The sequence below is a fragment of the Dromiciops gliroides genome, chromosome 3, assembly GCF_019393635.1.
Source record: "Dromiciops gliroides isolate mDroGli1 chromosome 3, mDroGli1.pri, whole genome shotgun sequence".
Taxonomy (NCBI): Eukaryota; Metazoa; Chordata; class Mammalia; order Microbiotheria; family Microbiotheriidae; genus Dromiciops; species Dromiciops gliroides.
The window spans coordinates 245496983-245521079 of NC_057863.1; the positions used below are offsets into that span (position 1 = coordinate 245496983).

Genomic DNA, 24097 nt, shown 5'->3' on the forward strand with positions numbered 1-24097 from the left:
TTTCCCCTCTAGAGCTGGAGCTTTCCTTCTAAGATTACCTTCTGTCTATTCTGTAAATAGCTTTTATGAACATAATCATTTACTGGATGCTTTCCTCCAACAGAATGTGAGCTCCTTGAATACTGAAACTGTATTTTTGCCTTTTTACATATTAAGTGCTTAATAAATATTTGTTGACCAACTGCACTCAGGGTCCAAACAGAACAAGACTAATCCTGCATTCATGTGACACTTCCTCACATACTTGAAGCCAACTATCACATTTCCCTTAAGTGCTCTCTCCTCCGTCTTAAGCATTCCTCTTCCTTCAAGAGATTCTCCTATAGTATGGATTCTAGGCCTTCCCCAATTCTGGTTAACTTCCTCTGGACACTCTCCAGCTATTCAATATCATTCTTATATGTGGCATCTGGAATTGAATACCATATTCCAGATATGATCTGATCAAGACAGAATGCAGAGGGACTATTACCTTACTCTTGGGAGTTATGCCTCTCTATGCAGCCCAATATCATGCTAACTTTTGAGCTATTGCATCACACTGCAGATTTATATTGAGCCTGAAGCACCCTATTTCCCTATCTATGTATTTATAAGGTATGTTGCAAATGTAAGATGTGTAAATCCCCATAGCATATCTAACCACGGGCAGTTCAAAAGGAGGTACATGTATAGCTAACTCTAGAATCTTACTCACCTATCTTTTTTTTTTTTTTTTTTGGTGAGGCAATTGAGGTTAAGTGACTTGTCCAGGGTCACACAGCTAGTAAGCGCCAAGTGTCTGAGGCTGGATTTGAACTCAGGTCCTCCTGAATCCAGGGCCAGCACTCTATCCGCTGTGCCACCTAGCTGCCCTTCTTACTCACCTGTCTTACAGGAAAGAGAGACATTGGACTAGATTTAAATCTATTTGTCCCCTTCAATATTTTCGTTATTGAGCATGAGTACTGGTTGAAAAGTTATTAGCTCTCCTGGTTTCTATCCCTTAAAGCAGAAGTAGACCTATAACCCAAGTTTAGATCCATTTTTCTGGCCTCTACCCACTAAATGATAGTTACCCAGCATGCCATCACAACTAATGAACAATGAGCAAAGAACAAGCAAAAATGGGAAGATATCCATATTAAATTATGCCAGAAGATATGAATGAATGATAAATATGTGCCCACACCTATATACATATACACACACAAATACATGCACATACATGTATGTGTATGTATTTCTACATGTCTATGTAGCTATGTATATCTATGTGTTTACACATAAATCTACTGATATAGGTATATGTATGAATATATCTATGTATACCTACTTGCATACACAACAGCAAGAAATCAAAATAATATATATTTACAGCTATAAAATACATGCATCTATAATTTGTATAGGTCTGCCTATAGCTTATAGTTCTATTATAAGTTAAGTTGATTCATTTTTAATAATAGCAAGATTCTCACTAAAAAGAATCTTAGAACAAAGAGATTGTACTTCATTTGACTGACATTCACAACAAAAATATGAACCAGACAGTAAGTGTCCTGATTACTATTCCCTATTGAAAATTATAACTAGCTGGTTCTTTAGTTTTCATGTAGACATAGATGATGACTAATAGGTATGCAATAGGAGGAATGTCTACTAAGGTTCCTATCCATATAGGTTAGGCTGGTTCTTTGAGGGAAACTTGGCAGAGCTCAGGCAACTTCCTGGCTTCTCTCTACCATCTTGGCTCTGCCTAGGCTGGTTTTTTTTCCTTAAAAGGTATTGAGGGGCAAATAGGTGGCACAGTGGATAGAGCACCAGTCCTGGAGTCAGGAGAACCTGAGTTCAAATCCTGCCTCAGACCCTTGACACTTACTAGCTGTGTGACCCTGGACAAGTCACTTAACCCCAATTGCCTCACCCCCCCAAAAAAAACAACCCACAAACAAAAAAAACCCCAAACCCAACTCCCCCCCCCGAAAAAAAAGTATTAAGACTTAATTGAGTCTGGAGACTAAAGGCCTGGGTAATTGATGTAATTTCCTGATAGAAAGATAGATTTTATCCTACAGTTTATAACTATATGTATAGGAAAATATCTATATAGTATTATGTTGGCAAATATTTAACAACCATATCTCTCAAAAAAGAAAATGTACTCAGGACACGTTTTAAGTTTAATCTACATTATTATCATTTTCTCCATCACTTTCTTTCAATAAACAAAACAATAATCAAGGCCTGCTTTATAGCATTTGCCAATTTCCTGGGTATAAAATTTCACACTCAAAATTTAACAATTGGCCCTCTCTGTCTCTCTGTTTCTCTCTCTGTTTCTTTATCTCAGTCTCTGTTTCTCTGTCTCTGTCTCTGTCTGTCTCTCTCCACCCCTCTCACTCATTGATCTATTTCATTCTACCACTAAAGACCTACTTGGATGTTTCATCAAAGCATAGAGACAATCCTGAATTCCAAAAGACTATGACAACTAGAGCACTATTTCCAGCAAGGTAGAAAGGTTTCCAGTGTAGTCTCATTGGTGGGTTTGTGTTTATTGTCTGAGGATCGGCCAGACTAATTTTTGAGGGAGTCATCATAAGAAAATAGACTACCACATCATGATGATTTGGGGCAACAACTGTACTTAAAAACCATTTGATAAATCATGGAGGGGCTGTGATCTTCATTAGTAGAGGTGGTACAAATATTCAAGAAGTCATATATTCTGAAGTACTAAAAATGTATAGATAACTATGCATGTATACATTATATATGTATTCACTTATATGTGAGATGTTTACCTACATGCACAGGTTAATTTCCATAGTTTAATATACGTATATATATATATATATATATATATATATATATATAATATGGATATGTGTATTTTATTAGAAGCTATATGGATTTAAAGCAATCTGTTAATTTTTCAATAGCAATTCTTTCCTGAGGGTCTTTCTAACTAATGTTTTGTAATGTGTTGTGTGGGAAAATATTGGGACAAAATGAAAAATTCAATCGACAATCTGGCAATTTCTCAAAATATTTGCCACTATACACATGAAACATCTGGGCAAATGACAGATCATTAATGGGTTTTGTCCAGATGTTTTGGGATCATATGGGTCATTGAATTATAAAATGTAACTGAAGAGGAGTACTGTTTCCACTATATAGAAAGTGAGACTCTGCTATTTTTCTTTCCTTTTTTAACCTTTAGGGAATGGATTTTGCTGGATTCACAGCACACATGTTTGTTGGAATTTGTCTTGTTCTCTTGGTCTCTTTTCCTTTCCTAAGACTCCTTTACTGGAACAAAAAGCTTTACAATAAGGAACCAAGTGAGATTGTTGGTAAGTTTGAGAGGGTGGGGGGACTACTCACCATACCTTTCCCTTTTTTCCTTTGAGATGACAGAAAAGTAAATTAATTCTCTTTGAAAATGAGTTTATGTGGAACAGCTAGTTGGTGCAGTGGATAAAGCACCAACCCTGGATTCAGGAGGACCTGAGTTCAAATATGACCTCAGTCACTTGACACTTACTAGCTGTGTGACCTTAGGCAAGTGAATTAACCCCCATTGCCCCACCAAAAAAAAAAAGAAAATGAGTTTAAGCAAAAAAATATAACAAAATTATGGGAAGAGCATGAGACAAATTGTACCTGCCAAGATGTCGGCCTATTATAAGTGATGGCTGGGATAGTTACTCCTTCCTGATTACAAGGCAAGTTCAATAGTTTTCAATCTATGAGTCATGATTATCCTAAATATATCCTCTTTAGTTTCTCTAATAGAATTAGTAGAATCAAGAAAGTAAGTCCTACACCATCTTTCATATTCTTTGTGATCATTCAAATGCCTATTATTTATAGTTCAAATCATGTACTATACTTTAAACATTGGGAAATGGGCCATATGACAAACAATTATTCTAGTGCTAAAATGTAACTTAAATATGAACTAAAATGTAAAAAGATACATAATTCAAATATAAGTTAGTGTTCAGACATGTCAAATAAAAGAGTACTACTCTTAATGAAGACTAGGTCTGGGGCAGCTAGATGGCACAGTGGTTAAAGCACCGGCCCTGGATTCAGGAGTACCTGAGTTCAGATCCGGCCTCAGACACTTGACACTTACTAGCTGTGTGACCCTGGGCAAGTCACTTAACCCCCATTGCCTGCAAAAATAACCCCCCAAAAACAAAACAAAACAATGAAGACTAGGTCTGTATTATCAAATGAGATAATATAAAGTACTTAGCATAGTGCATGGTACATAGTAGGAACCTGTTCCCTCTCTTCCTTCCCTTCCTATATATAGTTACTTTTGTGCTAACATACACTCCAGAATACCTAGAGGGCACATTAAAAATATAAGGGATTGTTAAAGGGACAACTTATACCTGGGATCTCTGTGTGCCTAAATATGGCAGTGCCCTCAAATGCTTTTGCATGGTTTCAACCAGGGTGAAGACTTTTTGTTATCATGATACTTAGCATTTTCTCTTGCTTTAAGTTTTCTTAGGAAGGTCTAAAAGTTGGAAAAGCTGCAAGCTATCCAGGTGGTTCATAAAAGGCTCAGTTTCCCTTGAGATAGGCCAAAGTTTGGATAATTTCCAAATTATTCTGAGACCAGAGTTTGAGTGGCTGTTGCCAATACTGTATTTTCTTTAGTTGCCTTTATTTTTCAATTTGGCTTCTATTGGCTTCAGGTTAGCCATTTTGGGAGTTCATGGGGTCTGTAGTTTTAAGTTCTAATTCAGTTATTTAATGATTTTAAGTGATTATTGGGTTCTACAGGCTAATGATCTATTCTTCATCTTTAGTAGATAGGCACTCAACTTTTTATTTTATTGACATAGGGAACTCCCAAGTGAGGAATCTGTCTCTAATAGCATAGTTTGGTATCTTCTCTTCAATTTTTAGTTTTATAGAGTTGCCTGGAGCATCATGAGGCTACATGATTGATGCAGGACCAGATAGCCAGTATATGTCATGAGAAGAAGAAGTTGAAGTCAGGTCTTCCTGGCTTTGAGGCCACTCTCTAATGCCATTGCTTCCCTTCCTCTTTAGTAAAGATACCTAAATTTCATTTCATAATTAGTAGAAGTCTAAATATTTTTGTTGTGATTCACCAGTCAGTGATTTTCCAAGGTAGATATTTCTCTCCCCTTCATATGTTGTTTTCATTTCATGGGATGTATGGGTATTCAAGGAAGACTAGCACCTCTGGTGTGAGGGCTTGCTGAGCCCTTTTCAGAACTTCTCATCCACCTTTGCTGTACACTTGATACTCAACTCTCACCTGTGACTCCAAGAAGTTGTATTATGTGCAGTGGCCACACTTTTATGAATCATCTTGGCAGACAGCTTAAGGCTGAGGGTATCTGACAAGTCTCAAACCCATTGGTGAGTTAGGGAAGTATCTACCCCAAGCATGTGAAGACTGTCCTTGTTAGAATGAGTGGTTGAGAACAACTTTTTTCTGATGGACATGAAGGCAGCCGAAGCAGGTGCTGTGGAGTGCTTTGGTTTGGAGTATGGTTAAGCATCAAAGATGCCAAGGTTATCCACTATATCCCAGGCCAGCACCAGTTGTCCTGACTTTTGCTTTGTCACTAGACTTTGATGACTTTATAAGAGAAAGTAAGTCTGATGGCTTTGTGCCTCACTTAAATCTAATTCATGTATGAGCCGAGACATCATCCTGTGATGTCACTGGTCTTTTTAGAAAATGAAGGGCAAACAACAAGAACTTTCATTCCATTAAGGCTGACTGTACTGGTGCTATGTTAGAAAGCATAATTGTGAGCCATTTCAGATAGCACCTTTCCAAGGTTCTGGAAAGATAACTTTCTAAAGGAGGAGGAAATTTATTCTCACAAGTTATTCATCATCTGAAATTCGCACCTATAAATCATTCTTTGTGAGTGAGATCTGTTACTGTAAGGTAGATACTATCTAGGAAGTTAGGGTACTGGGTTTGAGTTCTGAATGATGAAGATGATGGTGATGGTGATGGTAATGATGATGATAGAAGTCAAATGTAAAGAAAATAGGATGTAACTGAAACTCTTAAAATAGCATACTGAGTAATTTCTTTTCTTTTTCTTTTTTTTTTGGTGAGGCAATTGGGGTTAAGTGACTTGCCCAGGGTCACACAGCTAGTAAGTGTTAAGCGTCTGAGGCTGGATTTGAACTCAGGTCCTCCTGAATCCAGCGCCGGTGCTCTATCCACTGCGCCACCTAGCTGCCCCCCATACTGAGTAATTTCAAAGTATTTGTTGAGTGCCCAGTCAAGTACTGGAAACTGCTTCAAACACTTTGAATGATGAAGAAGTGTGATTCTTTCCCCCACTTAACTTACAAAATAGCAAGGCAGACCAAGTTTAGAGTCATTATGTATTTAGAAAACAATAAACTACTCAACCACATGATGCTGAATGACTATTAGTGCAATAGAATCCTAGGGAAAAGAACAGACAGTGAAATGTGGGTCAAAACCTGAAGGACCAGGGAAGAGAATCTTGCACTAAAAGGTGAGGAAATGGTGCATTGTAAAACACACAGGAAAAGTTATAAGTGGAAATGCATTTCAATTTGCTACCCAGTACTGAGACAATAGTAGCAATTAGGTCCAATTTGATTCATTTAAATGTCAAATTGGTTTACCTTTAAAAGAATTTATAATTATCTTTTTATAAATAGCCCTGCTTAGTAGTACAAGACCAACCTTTCTGAACAGAAAAGAAGTCCTTTTTCCCTTTTTTTTATTTTTCTGATGGTATTTGTTAGCATGATGATTGAAACAATCTTTTTGTGTTTCTTTCTGAACCCAAATTCAATCTAAATTTGCACTTTTGTAATAATTAGATTTCCATGACAATTATGTCTCATGACCTATTTTCATTTGTATGGCCCTTTTCCATTTGGTGTCTAGAGTGGTTCATAACCTGTAAGTTGTATATTCGAAGAGAAATGAATTTTCTTTAATTTCTCTTTTTCTGATTGCAATTATTATCCTGATAGAGAGCTGAATAGAATTAGATTGTGATAATAATGAATTCATCTGTTTAAGTTTGTATTTACACAGGCAAAATTAAGTGGAGAGTTGAGCAATTATTTGGTGAATAAGGGTGGTAGAGACAGTTTATCTGCAAAATTCTGTCCTGAATCCTATATATCTCAATAACAAATAAACTTTTTTTCTGGGTCTAAGAGAGCATGGAAATAATATCATGCCATTTTTTTCAGTGCTCTAGTTTTTCATTTCATTTACCCATTTGAGGACAGCAATGGGGAAACCTATGCATGTAAATAGAGCCATCTCTAAGAAGGGCGGAAGGCATTGATGATGTGTTTCTAGGTCCTGCCCTGTAGAGATGCTATTAGTAACTGAAAATGGTCTGGTTCAGAGGTTAGCTTGGTGAAATGACATCCTAATTATGATAGCATCTATTTGCATAGTGTCTGTTTAGGTAATTGATGTCTTGTGTATTCAAGTATTGTTTGAGTCTAGTGATTTAAAAAAGAATCAATCCCCATAAATCTCTATTTGTACATGGGACAATCTACCTTCTGTATGGTCTTTATTGTACCTGTTCCCTTGGTCAAGAACCATTTAATATGTCTCTTGGTATTATTCCACACATCTACTGTAGATTAATTCTTGAAGAATAATTATTTATTGTTTAGCAGGTTCATAATTTTTTAGTCTCTCTAAATTGATTAAAAAATCATAGCTGATGTTACTTTAGAGCCACTATTCAATTTAACCTCGACATTAATTATGTGTCCAGTTTGATTTTTCTCAGAACTGTTTGAAAAAAAATTTGAAGTGTTGAATATTTGTATGTTTAGAAGCTTTCATTTTGTTAGAAGCATTTTGTATAAATGTTTAGAATGTTTGTAATTTTGTAAGAATGTTTAGACGCTTTCATTTTGTTCCACCTCAAAGCTTTTACGCTTTTGCCTTCTATTCTACTTATTCCTTGTTCTGGCATTTTTGGTAATGGCCTTTAGCCTAATTGTAATGCAATTCTGATCCTCTAAAAGATTTAAAAATATAAGTACCATTTTTGTCTTTTCCAGATATTAAGTTCCCTTTAATCCCCAACTTAAATGATGCTTGTGGAAGACAGGGGAATTCAAGCTGCTAACTTGAAAAGAAACTTTTTGAAGGATAAAAAGGTTTCAGAAACTTTCAAGAAACTTATAAATTTTTCATTCAGATTAGTGCCCTATTTTATAATCAGTTACTATTTGCTTAATAACACCAGAGCCAGAATTCTTATAATCAGCCTGTTCACTCAGATTTATTCTAATCAGTAGCTATTCCATTGCTAAGAGGTTAATCAGTAGCTTCTCAATGAAAATAAATGCAGAGGTCTCCCCTTATTTATTAAATTTTCTTTTGAAATGGATGAAAAGGTGATTGATAAAAACAGATTTCATCAAAGGGGGCTCCAGTCACCTGGGTTGAAAGAAGCAGGAAGGATGACTTAATGGGCTATAGGATGCCTTAATGGGCCATAGGATGCCTTAATGGGCCATTTCCATCTCTAATTTCTTTGATTCTGTAATAACTTGATATGGATTGTTTGAAGCACCTGCTTTAATCAACGAAATATCTGACATGTTGGTTGCTGATTGGCAATCAGCTGAGGTTTTGGAATTTCAGGCAACCTACATTAGTTGTACCCTGATTTTTCTGGTTAGGGCATTTTAAAGGACCTTATTTTTAGGGGGCTTATATGAGTTGTTTCATATGAGAATTCAACTTTTATCTACATTTGAATATTTTGTAGCCCATTGACCCAAACAAAGGATGAAAGTCTATGGGTTAATGAGGACTTGACATTTTAGCATCAACTTACTTATTGCTTTTAAGTATTTTTATAGGACTCTGGATTGAAAAAAGCTTCTAGTTAACACAATTAGTTTTCCCTGAAGACCAAAATAGTACAGCTATTATTTCTTTTTCTAGTCAGAATCAAAGAAATTAGAAATGGAAATAGCCCATTGAGTCATCCTGTGAGTGCCTTCCTGCTTTTTCCAACAGAGGTGACTGAAGCCCCCTTTAATGAGATCTGTTTTTATCATTAATCTTTCATCCATTTTTTTTTTGGCAGGGCAATGAGGGTTAAGTGACTTGCCCAGGGTCACACAACTACTAAGTGTCAAGTGTCTGAGGCCAGATTTGAACTCAGGTCCTCCTGAATCCAGGGCCAGTGCTTTATCCACAGCACCACCTAGTTGCCCCTCTCTTTTATCCATTTCTAAAGAAAATTGAATAAGTAAGGAGAAACCCCTCTGCATTTATTTTCATCAAGAAGCCACTGATTAACCTCTTAGCAATGGATTTTGTTGGCAATAAATAGAAATGCTGACAATTTATGTGAGTGTATTTTATACCCTGTAACTTTGCTAAAGTTAATTATTTCAACTAGTTTTTTCATTAATTCTCTAGGATTCTCCAAGTATACCATCATATCATCTATAAAGAATATAGTCTTGTTTCCTTGTTGTCTGCTCTAATTTCTTTAGTTTCTTCTATTCCTTCTCTTTTTAATATAGTTATAATTTCTCATACAGTATTGAATAATTGTGGTGATAATGGGCATTCTTCGCACCTCATCTTATTGGGAAGGCTTTCATTTGATCCCCATTCCAGATACTACTTGCTAATGGTTTTAGATAGATACTCCTTATTATTTTAAGGACAGCTCCATTTATTCCTGTGCTTTCCAATGTATTTAATGGAAATTAGTGTCACATTTTGTGAGTGTTTAATTTTTCTGCATCTATTGATCATATAATTTTTGTTGTTTCTGTTATTGATAGTCATTTATATTGATAGTATTCCTAATATTGAACCACTCCTACATTCCTGGTATAAATTGCACTTGGTTATAGTATACCAACTTTGTGATACATTGCTATAATCTTATTTAAAATTTTAGCATCAATATTCATTAGGGAAATTGGTCTATAGTTTTCTTTCTCTGTTTTTGCTCTTCCTGGTTTAGGTATCAGCACCATATTTCTGTTGTAAAGGGAATTTCAAAGGACTCTTTCTTTGCCTATTTTTCCAAATAGTTTACATAGTATTGGAATTAATTGTTCTTTAAATGTTTGGTAGAGTTTACTTATGAATCCATCTGGTCCTGGGGATATTTTTCTAAGCAAGATAGAGGTTTTTAGTATTCTATTTGTTCTCTTAATCTGGGTAATTTGTGTTTCTGTACATATTCATACATTTCACTTAAACTATTAGATTTATCAGCATATAATTGTGCAAAATAGCTCTAATAATTGCTTTAATTTAATCTTCATTGGTGAGGAACTGACCCTTTTCATTCTTAATACTGACAATTTGCTTTACTTATTTTTAAATGATTTATCAAGTTTATTGTTTTTTTTACTAAATCAGCTTCTAGTTTTATTTATTAGTTCAATTGTTTCTTTATTTTAAATTTTATTAACCTCTCCTTTGATTTTTAGGATTTTTATTTTGGAGTTTAGTTTGGGATTTTTAATTTATTCTTTTCCTATTTTAAAAAATTACACACCCAATTCATTGATCTACTCTTTCTCTGTTTTAAAGATGTAAGCATTTAGAGACAGAAATTTCCCCTTAAGTACTGCTTTGGCTGAATCTCAGAAATTTTGGGATATTGTCTCTTTGTTATCATTCTCTTTTATGATATTATTTATTGTTTCTATGATTTGTTCTTTGACCCACTCATTCTTTAGGATTAGATATCTAGTTTCCAATTTATTCGTAATCTATGTTTCCACAGAATTTTATTACATATGATTTTATTGTATTATTCTCTGAAAAAGATGCATTTAATATTTCTGCTTTTCTGCATCTGCTTGTGAGGCTTTTATGTCCTAATACAGGAGTTGGTTTTTGTAAAGGCGACATGTACAGCTGACAAAAAAGGTATATTCTTTTTTATATTCATTTAGTTTTCTCTAGAGTTCTATCATATTTAACTTTTTAAAATTTTATTCATTTCCTTAACTTCTTTCTTGTTTATTTTATGGTTAAATTTATCAAGGTCTGAGAAGAAAAAGTTGAAGTCTTCACTATTATAGTTTTATTATTTATTTTCTCCTATAATTCACCTAACTTTTCCTTTAAGAATTTGAGTGCTATACCACTTGAAGCAAATATGTTCAGTATTGATATTACTTCATTATGTATAGTACCTTTTAGCAAAATGTAACTTCACTGATAATCTTTTTAAATAAGGTCTCTTTTTACTTTTGCTTTATCTGCAATCATGATTGCTACCCCACCCCATCCCATCTCAGCTGAAACATTCTGTTCCAGTCTCTTATTTTAACTTTGTGTGCATCTCTCTTTCAAGTGTGTTTCTTATAAACAACATATTATGGGATTCCAGTTTTTAATTCTTTTTATCTTATTCTGTTTTATAGATGATTTCATCATTCATACTCACAGTTATGATCACTAACTATGTATTTCCCACCATCCTATTTTCCCCAGTTTATCCTTCTCTCTCTTTTTACCTTGTACCTCCTCAAAAGTCTGTTTTGCTTCTGACCACTGCCTCCCTTAATCTGCCCTCCCTTCTATTAATCCCCATTTCTTTTATACCCATCCCTTCCCACTTCTCTATAGAAGATATTTCTATGCCCAACTGAGTGTATGCTATTTCCTTTGAGCAAATCCTTTTTTTTTTTTGTAACAAACATTTATTTTATTTTTTTTTCCAGATACATGTAAAGGTAGTTTTCAACACTCATTTTCATGAGATTTAGAGTCCCAAATTTTTCTCCCTCCCTCCTTTTCCTCCCCCACTACAAGAAAGCAACCAATCTGATATACATTATATATATGTACAATCCACAAGTGCTTTTTTTTTCAGTCTGTGTCAATAAATATGAGTTCTTTCTCTGGGAGTGGATAGTATGCTTCATTATTAGTCCCTTGAGATTGTCTTGGATCATTGTATTGCTGAGAGTAGTTAAGTCATTCACAATTGCTCATAGAACACTACTGCTGTCACTATGCACAATGTGTTCTAAGTTCTGCTCACTTCATTATACATCAATTCATATGAGTCTTTCCAGGTTTTTCTAGAATCATCCTGCTTGTCATTTCTTATAGCACAAGAATATTCCATTATACTCATATACCACAGCTTTTTCAGTCATCCCCCAATTGATGGACATTCCTTTGATTTCCAATTCTTAGCGACCACAAAGAGTTGCTATCAATATTTTTGTACAATTCCCCCCCACCCTTCTCTTTTTCACAATTACTATTGATAACTATTTCTCTCCATCATATTCCCTCCCCCGTGATATTTACTGGATTCTCTATCTTCTTTCATCCTATCCCTCTTCAAAAGGGATTTGTTTCTGACTGTCTTCTCCCCCAATTTGCCCTCCCTTCTTTTGCCCCTCCCTCTTTATTCCTTTCCCCTCCTATTTTCCTGCAGGGTTAGATAGATTACTCCATCCAATTGAGTGTGTATGTTATTCCCTCCTTGAGCCAATTCTGATGAATGTTAGGCTCATTTATTGCCCAGATTAAATAGATTACTTCACCCAATTGTGTGTGTGTGTGTGTGTGTGTGTGTGTGTGTGTGTGTGTTAATCCTTCCTTGAGCCAACTCTGATGAGATTAAGGTCTTTGAGTCTGTTCTAATAAGTGTAAAGTTAATTTACTGCCCTGCTCCTTCCCCATTTCTTCCCCCACTCCATAAGTCCTTTCCTGTTTCTTTTATGTGGGATTTCACTCCATACTACCTCTGCCCTTCCCCCCCCTTGCATTCCTCTCACCCCTCAATTTTACCCTAAAGATGTCATCATGGGGCAGCTAGGGCAACACAGTAGACAAAGCATCCACCCTGGACCCAGGAGGACCCTAACCAAAACCTGGCCTCAGACAGAAGACACTCGCCCACTGCACTACCACAGCCATGTCACCTAACTCCAACTTTTTATGATTCTCTAGTGTCTTGTATTTGAAAGACAAATTTTCCATTCAGTTTAGGTCTTTTCATCACAAATATCTGAAAGTCCTCTTTTTTATTGAAGTCCCATTTTTTCCTCTGCAAGATTATACACAGTTTTGCTGGATAGGTGATTCTTGGTTGTAATCCCAATTCCTTTGTCCTCTGGAATATCATATTCCATTCCCTCTTATCCTTTAATGTAGAAGCTGCTAGATCTTTTGCTATCCTGACTGGTGCTCTGCAGTACTTTACTGCTTTCTTTTTGGCAGCTTGCAATATTTTCTTCTTTACCTGGGAGTCCTGGAATTTGGCTGTAATATTTCTGGGAGTTTTCCTTTTGGGATCTCTTTCTGGAGGTGATCAGTGGATTCTTTCAATTTCTATTTTACCTTCTCCTTTTAGAATATCAGGGCAATTTTCCCTGACAGTTTCTTGGAAGATGGAGGTCTAAGCTCTTTCCTTTATCATGGTTTTCAGGTAGACTAATAATTTTCAAATTTCTCTCCTGGACCTATTTTCCAGGTCAGCAGTTTTTCAAAGAAGATATTTCACATTGCCTTCTATTTTTTATTCATTTGGATTTGGTTTATTGTGTCTTGGTTTTTCATAAAGTCACTAGCTTCCATTTATTCAATACTAATTCTTAGGCAATTATTTTCATCAGAGAGCTTTTGTATCTCCCTTTTCATTTGGCTTTTCAAGCTGTTGACTTTTTTCTCATGTCTTTCATGTATCATCCTAATTTCTTTTTCCATTTTTTCCTCTACCTCTCTAACTTTATCTTCAAAGTCTTTTTTGAGTGCCTCTATGGTCTGAGACCAATTTGTATTTTTCTTGGAAGTTTTAGATATAGGGGACCTGATGTTCCATCCTCCTATGAGGGTGGACTGCAATGTTTCTTGTCACTAAAGAAACTTTCTATGGTCCTCACCTTTCTCTGTCTGCTCATCTTGCCTTTCTTTTATTTGCCTTTTAGCTCTTTAAAGTGGGGCATTGTTTCCAGGCTGCACTATCCCACACTTCAGGGGGTCCCAGGTTTTATGATTTAAAGAGGGGTAGGTTCTTCACTCAACTGGCCTGTTCTCTGGTCCATCGATACCCCCAGGCCAAATGACTAATCAACTAAATAGCAAAACTTTGTGTGCTGTGGTTGTCAGCTCCAACGAGCCTGTGCCCTTCCCTGACCTAGGCCATTGCTACTCAAGCCAACCTCCTGGTTCCCAGCAGGGGTAAAAAACCCAAGTTCTGCCTCAGCACAAGCAGAGACCCCTGTAATCTCCCCCCTATCAAGGGCTCAGCCCTTTCACCAGACTGTGAGCTTAGTTCCAGACGAAGCTGGCCCTGCAGCTGATCCAGAGGCTTTGGGGGCCTCTTTCCCTGGTGAGGCCTTCCTGAGACTGGATCTATGTCAGCATGACTGTGGGGTTGGGCTCTACTCCTGTCTAGGTATACTAGTTCCCTCCTTCTGACCTTTCAAGCCATCCTTGGTTGGAAAATGATCTCAGCACATTTTTCTGTGGATTTTGCTGCTCTAGGAATTGTCCTATAGCATTATTTGGATGTTTTTTGGAGTGATCATGTCATGAGTTTGAGAGTTCACTGCCTTTCCTCTACCATCTTGGTTCCACCCTGGCACCCCTTTGAGCAAATTCTAATGAGAGTAAGGTTCATGGATTTTCTTCCACTTTACTATAAAAGCTCTTCCTTTTGTGCCACTATTATGTGAGATAATTTTAAGTTAGAGAATTCTTTTACTTTACCCTTTCCCCCTGTGCATTCTTCTTCTTACCCTTAATTTTATATTTTAAAAATCATCTCATCATGGTCAACTCCATCTAGACTCTCTGTGTGTATATGTATATGTATAAGTATATATATATATATATATATATATGTATGTATGTATGTATGTATGTATATGTGTGTGTGTGTATATATTTCTTCTAAGTGCCTTAAGAATGACAGAGTTCTGGAGCAGCTAGGTGGTGCAGTGGATAGAGCACTGGTCCTGGAGTCAGGAGGACCTGAGTTCAAATCTGGCCTCAGACACTTAACGCTTACTAGCTGTGTGACCCTGGACAAGTCAACCCCAATTGTCTCACCAAAAAAAAAAAAAAAAAAAAAAAAAAAAAAGGAATGACAGAGTTCTTAGGAAGTTCGATTATCATCTTCCCACATAAGAATGTAAACCATTGAATCTTATTGAAAACCTTATGATTTCTCTTTCATGTTTACCTTTCTATGTTTCTCTTGTGTGTTGTATTTGAAAGTCAGATTTTTCTATTTAACTATGGTCTTTTCATCAGGAATGCCTGAAAGCCCTCTATTTCATTAAATATCCATTTTCTCCCTGTTAAGGGCTAAAATTCTAGCTAGTCTGTCTAAAATATCTAATGAGTGGTCGCCAATAAATTATAAGCTTTAGCAAGAGTTAGGCTTTTAAGCATTTAATAAGGAGTATAAGAATTTGGTAAAGAGGGAGAGAAAGGCCTACATTCATCTATCTATTAAAGGGAGAGCACATTTCTAGCTCCCTTCTCCACTGGAATCCTCAGGAAAGAGAGTGAGTCAGAGTGCCAGGCTCCCCCTTCTTCATCCCACAAGCAAACGTCACTTCCTGACGCCAAAGAAAAGATGCATGGTCTTGCCCTCAGAGACCTTCACCTCATGGCGGAGCTTTTCTACAGTAAGTCTCCAGCAGGTGGCATCATTCCAATCATTACATCCCTGAAGGATTATACTCAGTTTTGCTGGCTAAGTTATTACTGGTTGTAATCCTAACTCCTTTGTTTTCAGGAATATCATATCCCAGGCCCTCTGATCCTTTAATGTGGAAACTGCTAAGTCTTTTGTGATCCTGACTGTGGCTCCATGGTTTTTGAATAGTTTCTTTCTGGCTGTTCATGATATTTTCTCCTTGACCTGGGAGCTCTGGAATTTGGCTATAATATTCCTTTGAGTTTTTGTTTTGGTGTGTCTTTCAGGAGATGATTGATAAATTTTTCAATTTCTATTTTGCTCTCTGGTTCTAAGATATCAGGGCAGTTTTCCTTGATAATTTCTTGAAATATGATGTCTAAGCTCTTTTTCAGTCATGACTTTCAGGTGGTTCAACAATTATTAAATGATTTCTCCTTGATCTATTTTCCAGGTTAGTTATTTTTTTCCAATGTGATATTTCACAATTTCTTCTATTTTTCAGTCTTGATTTTGTCTTATTTCTTGATGTTTCAGAGTCATTGACTTCCACTTGCCCTATTCTACTTTTTAAGGAATTATTTTCTTCAATGAGCTTTTGTACCTATTTTCCCATTTAGCCTATTCTGCTTTGTAAGGAGTTCTCTTCAGGGGATTTTTGTGCCTCTTTTACCATTTGACCAATTCCATTTTTAAGGTGTTATTTTCTTTAGTATATTTTTGTGCCTCTTTTACAAAGCTGCTGATTCTCTCTTCATATTTTTCTTGCATATCTCTCATTTTTTCTTGATTTTTCTCTTACCTCTCATTTGATTTTTTAAATCCTTTTTGAACTCTTCTAGGACTTATTGTTAGGCTTCTGTCCAATTCACATTTAGGTTTTAAGGTTTTTCTTGTAACTGTTTTGATATCATTGTCTTCTTCTGAGTTTGCATCTTGATCTTCCCTGTCACCATTGTAACTCTTTATGGTCAGGTCTTTGCTCATTTTTCTAGCCTATTTCTTGACTTTTAACTTAATGTTAAAGTTAGGCTCTCCTCCCAAGGTGGAAGGGGCACTGTTCTAAGTTTCAAGTTTTTTATGCTGCTGTTTTCAGAGCTAGTTTTTGGGGTATATAGGTGTTCAGTGCTTCTAAGGTGGTATGATCTAAGGAAAGGTATGGTTACTGCTCTCCTGGCCTCTGCATTGGTCTTTACTCAGGAAGGGATCTTATTCCTCTATAGCCACAACTATAACCAGATCCCTTGATGAGTGACCTAAAATACTCTTCGCCACCTTGAAATTGTGACCAGGGTCCCTGATCTTCTGTGGTAGCAAGTTCTAGTGTTTCTTTGTTTCATGCTGACCTCCTAAGTTGCCCTGGGCAGGAAAATTGTTTTACTCAACCTTTGTCCATTCTGCTGCTCTAGAATTCGAGTTGATGCATCATTTTAAAGTTTTTTGGAGGGGAATTTGGGAGAGATCCGGTGAGTTGCTGCTCTTATTCTGCCATCTTTATTTTGCCACTGATCTCTGCCCCTGTATTTTACTTTATGCATTTAAAAACATTCTGAGAAGGGGTCCACAGGTTTTGCCAGACTTCAAAAGGCATCCATGACACAAAAAAGTTAACAACTTCTTGCCTAAGGCTAATGTGATTATCCAATTTTAGGTCCTAAGGGAATTGACATAGAATCCATTGCTTGGCCTTTCCAGTTTGGTAGGACCTGCCAGACCTTATGCTTCCCTGGCAGAGCCTTCAGGAATTCAGGGTCATCTCTGTGTCATGGTGAGGCAATAAAGTAGAAAACAAAGAAACTTCTGACAACTGGATCATAGACGTGGAGCACTTATCAATGATGGTGGGATTCAGGTTACATATAGCCATTGCTATGTGTTCCTGAGGTTGAATGAAGAAGATACATATTATAGGAATTGAGGTGGCTGATACACTAGAGTGCTTGAGGAGAATTTGAGTAGGGCTTGAGGTATAGCAGAAGACTGTGAGCCTGCTACTGTTCACTTTGAGAAGAGAGATGACTCAGAGTGAGAAAGATAATAGTCACCAGGATATGGATGAGGATATACATACAAACATATGTATATACTACATGTACAGTTATACATGTAAATGTATTACATATACATTTATATATACTCATTTATATATACATATATATACATTTTTCTATATCTATATACTCCATATCTGTATTTAAAAAAATTTTTTTTTTTTTTAGTGAGGCAATTGGGGTTAAGTGACTTGCCCAGGGTCACACAGCTAGTACATATCTGTATATTTAAAATGTAGTGAATCTCAGAGGAGGAGAGGTTACTGAGTGAAGGTAATAAAGGAAGAGACTACAGGTTTTGGAGAAGAGTAAGGAGTATATCATCTTCTCCTTAGTGTAGCAGGGACACAAAGCATGAAATATCCAGCACTGAAGAGGGTGGCCAGGTATGTTGCATCTTCTGGGAGGGGTTGTTTCTATGATTTCAAGGAGCTAGAAAATGTTAGAGGAGGAAGCTTAATGTGAATAGTAGCTTGTTAATAGTGAAAAGGAGTTTCTGAAGGATACCATGAAAGGATAGAACAGAGAAGGATAGAGACATAGGAAAGATAGGGCTAACTTGGATAAGCAGGAATTGGGATTTAGTGGCAGAAGGGAGTTTTTACCAGGCCAAACTTTGACCAAAATTCACAAGAATATTGAGTTGAAGAGAGATTTTGTTAGCTACTGGTCAGTAGATCAGTAGGTGATTATGTTGTTCCTGTTAGCAATGGTGCCTGTGTCTCAGGTCTTGTTCTCAGAATTAATTTGATTATTATCCCCTGACCTAAATGTATACTATGGAATCTTGGAGAAAGAAGAGGCTCTCAGCTTCTGGTTCTAGAGTGAGCAAGAGGATGGACACAAGAGGACAGAGAGCAAGAATCCTGTAGTCTGACCCTTGTTAGTTACAGAGAACTGAGATGGGTTTGATTTACTCATCTTCCAGTCATTAGTGAGGAAGCTCTGCCTTTGAGTAGGAGAAGATGTATATAGAGATAAATATGATACAACATAACATATAAGAGCTTAAGAATACCACAAAAAGTTCTATAAAAACAGGTAAGGCACAGTGACATTTATGCTAGGAAAGAAGGAATTATGGGAGGAGATAAACATTTATCAAGTATCTACCATGTTACCACTATGCTATGTGTTTTCATTTTTCTTTTTAAAAAAATATTTTATTTTTACCCAATTACATGCAAAAACAATTTTCAACATTATTCTTAAAATTGAGTTCCAAAATTCTCTCCTCCCTCCCTCCCCCTATCATTGAGAAGGAAAGAAATTTGATATAGGTTATACATGTGTGGTCATGCAAAACATATTTCCATATCAATCGCATTGTAAAAGAAAACTAGACCAAAATAAAAGCACAAGGAAAAAAAAGAAGGAAAAAAAAGTCTGCTTTAATATGTATTCAGAATCCATCAGTTCTTTCTCTGGAGATGGATAACATTTTTCATTATAAGTCTTTCAGAGCTGTCCTGGATCATAGAATTTCTGCAAATAGCTAAGTCATTCACAGTTGATCATCTTACAATATTGCTGTTACTGTGTAAATGTTCTCCTGGTTCTGCTCATTTCACTTTGCTTAAGTTCATGTAAGTCCAGGTTTTTCTGAGAGCAGTTAGCTCATCATTTCTTATATCACAATAGTATTCCATCACAATCATATATCACAAATTGTTCAACCATTCCCCAATTGTTGGGTATCCCCTTAATTTCCAATTTTTTGCCACCAGAAAAGAACTGCTATAAATATTTGTGCATAGTTTCAAATTCCTCTACATAATGGTTGAATTAGTTCACAACTCCACCAACAGTGCACTGGTGTCTCAGTTTCCCACCATTTATCATTCTCCTATTCTGTCCTATTAGCCAATTTCATAGGTGTGAGGTAGTACTTCAGTTTTTTTAAATTTGAATTTCTTCAATCAATAGTGATTTAGAACTTTTTTTTTCGTTATGGCTATAGATAGCTTTTATTACTCCATCTAAAAACTGAATCTTCATACTTTTATCATTTGTCAATTGGGGAATGGCTCTTATTTTTATAAATTTGACTTGTTTCTCTATATATTTGAAAGATGAGGCCTTTATCAGAGAAACTTGCTTCAATTTTTTCACATTTATGATTGCTAATTATATTTCCCCTCATCTTATTCAGCTGGATTAAGCTATTCTCTCTCTTTCCTTTTTCACCCTGTCCCTCCTCAAAAGTTGCTTATGCCTATTGCCTCCCCCAATCCACCTTTCCTTCTATGAGCACTCCTTTCTTCTCTTATCCCCTTCCCCTCCTATTTTCCTCTAGAGCAAGACAGATATCTATACCATATTGAGTGTGGTTTTTTTCCCTCTTTGAGCCAATTCTGATGACAATAATGGTCAGTTGCCCTCCCTCACCTTCACCATCTTCCCCTCCAATGTAATAGCTCTTTCTGTCCTCTTTTATGTGAGATAATTTATCCTATTCTACCTCTCCCTTTCCCTTTCTCCCAGTGGATTCCCCTATAACCCCTTAATTTTATTTTTAATTTTTTTAAAAGATATCATCCCATTATATTCAATTCACACCTGTTCCCTTTGTCTCTATATACTTTTTTCTAACTGCCCTAATAATGAGAAAATTCTTATGTTACAGGTGTCATCTTTCCATATAGGAATATAAACAGTTTGACCTTATTAAGTTCCTTATGATTTCCTTTTCCTGCTTACCTTTTTATGCTTCTCTTAAGTGTTGTATTTGGAAGTAAAATTTTCCATTCTGCTATGCTCTTTTCATCAGGAATACTTGAAAGTCTTCTATTTCACTGAATGTCCTTTCCTCCCTACCCACCCCGCTCTAACCCCCTTGAAGTCTTATACTCAGTTCTGCTGCGAAGGTGATTCTTGGTTTTAATCCTAACTCCTTTGGTCCCTGGAATAGGATATTCCAAGCCCTATGATCCTTTAATGTAGAAGATGCTAAATCTTATATTATCTTGACTGTGGCTCCACAATACTTGAATTGTTTCTTTCTGGTTGCTTGTAATATTTTCTCCTTACCTTAGAAGCTCTGGAATTTAGCTATAATATTTCTGCAAGTTTTCATTTTAGGATATCTTTCAGGAAATGATTGATGGATTCTTTCAATTTCTATTCTACTCTCTGGTTTTAGAATATCAGGCCAGTTTTCCTTGGTAATTTCTAGAAAGATGATGTCTAGTATCTTTTTTAAATGATAGCTTTCAGGTAGTCCAAAAATTTAAAATTTTTCTCCCCAGATCTGTTTTCCAGGTTGTTTTTCTAATAAGATATTTCATGGGTCAGCTAGGTGGCACAGTGGATAAAGCACCAGCCCTGGATTCAGGAGGACCTGAGTTCACATCTGGCCTCAGACAGTTGACACTTACTAGCTGTGTCCCTGGGCAAGTCACTTAGCCCCAATTGCCTCACTCCTCCCCCCCAAAAAAGATATTTCACATTGCTTTCCATTTTTTCATTTTTGGGGTTTTGTTTTATTGTTTCTTGATGTCTCATAGAAGTATTAACTTCCACTTGCTCAATCCTTATTTTTAAAGAATTATTTTCTTTAGTTAGGTTTTGCACCTACCTTTCTTTTTGGCCAATTCAATTTTATAGTTCTCTTCGGTGAATTTTTGTGCCTCTTTGTCCATTTGGCCTATTCTGCTTTTTAGAAGTTCTCTTCAGTAAGTTTTTTATAACTTTTCCCATTTTGCCAGTTCTGCTTTTCAAGGCATTCTTCTCTTCATGGGATTTTTGTACCTATTTTTGTACCGTTTAGCCTGTTCTGCTTTTAAAGGTATTATTTTCTTCAGTATTTTTTGTGCCTCCTTTACCAAGCTATTGACTCTTTTTTTCATGATTTTCTTGCATCACTTTCATTTCTATTCCAAATTTTTCCCCTACCTCTTTTACTTGATTTTTAAAATCCTTTTTGAGCTCTTTCATGATGTGAGATGAATTCAAATTTTTTGGAGGCTTTGGTGTGTAAATTTTGAGTTTGCTATCTTCTTCTGAGTGTGTGTTTTGATCTTCCTTTTGACCATAGAAACTTTTTATGGACATAATTTTGTATGTTGTTTGCTCATTTCCCCAGCCTATTTCTTGACTTTTAACTCTTTGTTGAAATAGAGCTCTGCTTCTAGGATGAAGGGTGCACTGTCCCAAGCTTCCAGAATTTTATTTATTTTCAGAGATTCTTTTAGGGACCTATAAGTTTCCACTTTTTCCAAGGTGGTATGATCTAAGGAGAGATGTGTTTGCAACTCTCTTGGTCTGTGCTCTGGTCTGTGAGCAACCACAGCCTTCTTTTCTGCCCTGGAACTGTCAGGAGGGTCCCTGCTCTACTGGGGTTGCAAGCTCTTATGTGTTAGTACTCCTTCTCACTCTGGGACACTGCCTCCCAGGAATGTGATCTAGATGCCTATATGGCCAAAGCAATAGAGTTTTTCCCCTAGGGCCAGCAAAGAGACCCCTGTAATCTCCTTCTGACCAGTTGCTTGATCCCCTTACCATCTGTGGGCTGATATCTCTGGAAGCAGATGCTGCTACTGCTGATTCAGTCACCCTGAAGGCCTGCTCTTGGTTTGCTGAGGCCTGATCTGCACAGGTACAGTCTGCACTGGACTGCGCTCCACTCTCACCTTGTTGTAACGGATCTTTCCTGATGACCTAAGTTGTCTTTGGCTGGAAAATTTTTTCACCCTGTCCTTTTATAGGTGCCTTTTCTCATTAATCTTGGCTCCACCCCCACCTTACCTCTTTACTATTTAGAAAACACATTAGACAGACATATCACTTTATAGTGGGAACAAAGAAAAACATTTTTTATCTTAAAGTGTGTAATATTTTTAAATTAGTTTGCATTCACTCTGTATATATCTTGCAATTGCCTATTTATACAATATTTCCTTTATTAGATTGTAAACTCCTTGAAGGAAGTGCTTCTTTTCATTTTTTGCTTGTATTTGTATTCCTAGTGCTTAGCACAGTTCCTGGCACATAATATGTTCTTAATAAATACTTTTAAGTTGTCTTGGACTGGAAAATTGTTTCATCCTTTCCTTTTATGTTTTCTGTCCCTCCAGGAATTATTTTATGTCATTATTTAAAGGTCTTTGGAGAGGGCATGAGGGGAGTCCCTGACTTGTCCCTGACATCCTGGCTCCACCCTTCCTGTGCAATATGGCTTTACCAGTATCTTATTTGGTCCTCACAAAAGCCCTTTGATTTAGGTGCTATCATCTCCATTTTACATATGGGGAAACTGAGGCAGCCAGAAGTTAAGTAACTTGTCCGTGGTTAAACAGCTATAATGTTTCTGAAGCTGGATTTGAAATGAGGGCTTCCTGACTCCAAACCCAGCACTCTATCCACTGTGTCATATAGCCAACTCCAAGGTAATAAAGACATGAAAAACTACTATTATACTCTCTGATTAGTTGCTAACTCTCTCTTTCACTCAAGACTCCTGTGCTGAGTCATAGGATCATCGATTTGGAGCTGGGCACTATTTAGTTCAACCACCTCATTTTAAAAATGCGAAACCTAAGAGTTCAGAGAAATTAAGTGATTTGCTTGGGGTCACATAACTAGTAATTATAAAACGGTAAGATTTGAACTCAGGTCTTCCTGACTCCAAATCTAGCATCTTTTCCACTCTGCCATGCTGAATGGAAGTCTACCTAGCTGAAAATTCAATTTCCCAGGAAGGATCATTTTCACTTGGGGACAAAGACCCAGGAGAATCAATCCTTGTCATCACTTCTGTCTCTGTTTTCAAATGTTTAAAGGCACTGATACTATAGACATCATAACTTTGACACAATAATCCTATTTATACAAGGCCTAGATAGTCGTGTTTCATATTTGATTGGCTATTCACTGTTACCTCCACATTGCAGCTGCCTTCTCTATGCCTTAATATTTGTAAAAAAAAAAAAAAAAAAAAAAAGAAAGAAACAACCTCTTAGCACAGTGTCTGGCACATAGTAGGTACTACATAAATGTGCATCATCCTGACCTTTAATAGCTAAAAACAGAGACATCCAATCTTTATGCTGCCATACCAGCTGAGAACTTATTTTCTGACCCTTTCTCCTGATGATCAGGTCCTTGATTTTGCTTCCTATGAAAAGCTACACCAGGTAATTCCTTTTCACTTTCTTTCATCTTGGCAACACTCCATTTCTCCTCATTTCAGATCTGGAAAATTAGTTTATATTTTTGCCAGGTTTTTTCTTTTCCTTTGTTCTTTTCCTGTCCTCAATTCTAACCTTTTTTTCTTGTCTTGCTAGAGACTATGTAAGCCTCCCACCTCAATGGGATATGGTGTGAATTAATTAGGTACCATTTGCTGAGTGTTTCTGGATTTAA

The 24097-nt window shown here is 36.5% G+C and overlaps 1 protein-coding gene across 1 annotated transcript in view; it reads left to right on the top strand.

Moving 5' to 3' along the window:
- The window catches only part of OCA2 (OCA2 melanosomal transmembrane protein), a 621653-nt gene that overhangs the window by 227104 nt on the left and 370452 nt on the right, over positions 1-24097 (top strand). Inside the window, exon 14 of the mRNA XM_043996561.1 lies at positions 3209-3341. Within this exon, the coding sequence (XP_043852496.1) occupies positions 3209-3341 (133 nt within the window). The remainder of the gene's footprint in view (positions 1-3208; positions 3342-24097) is intronic.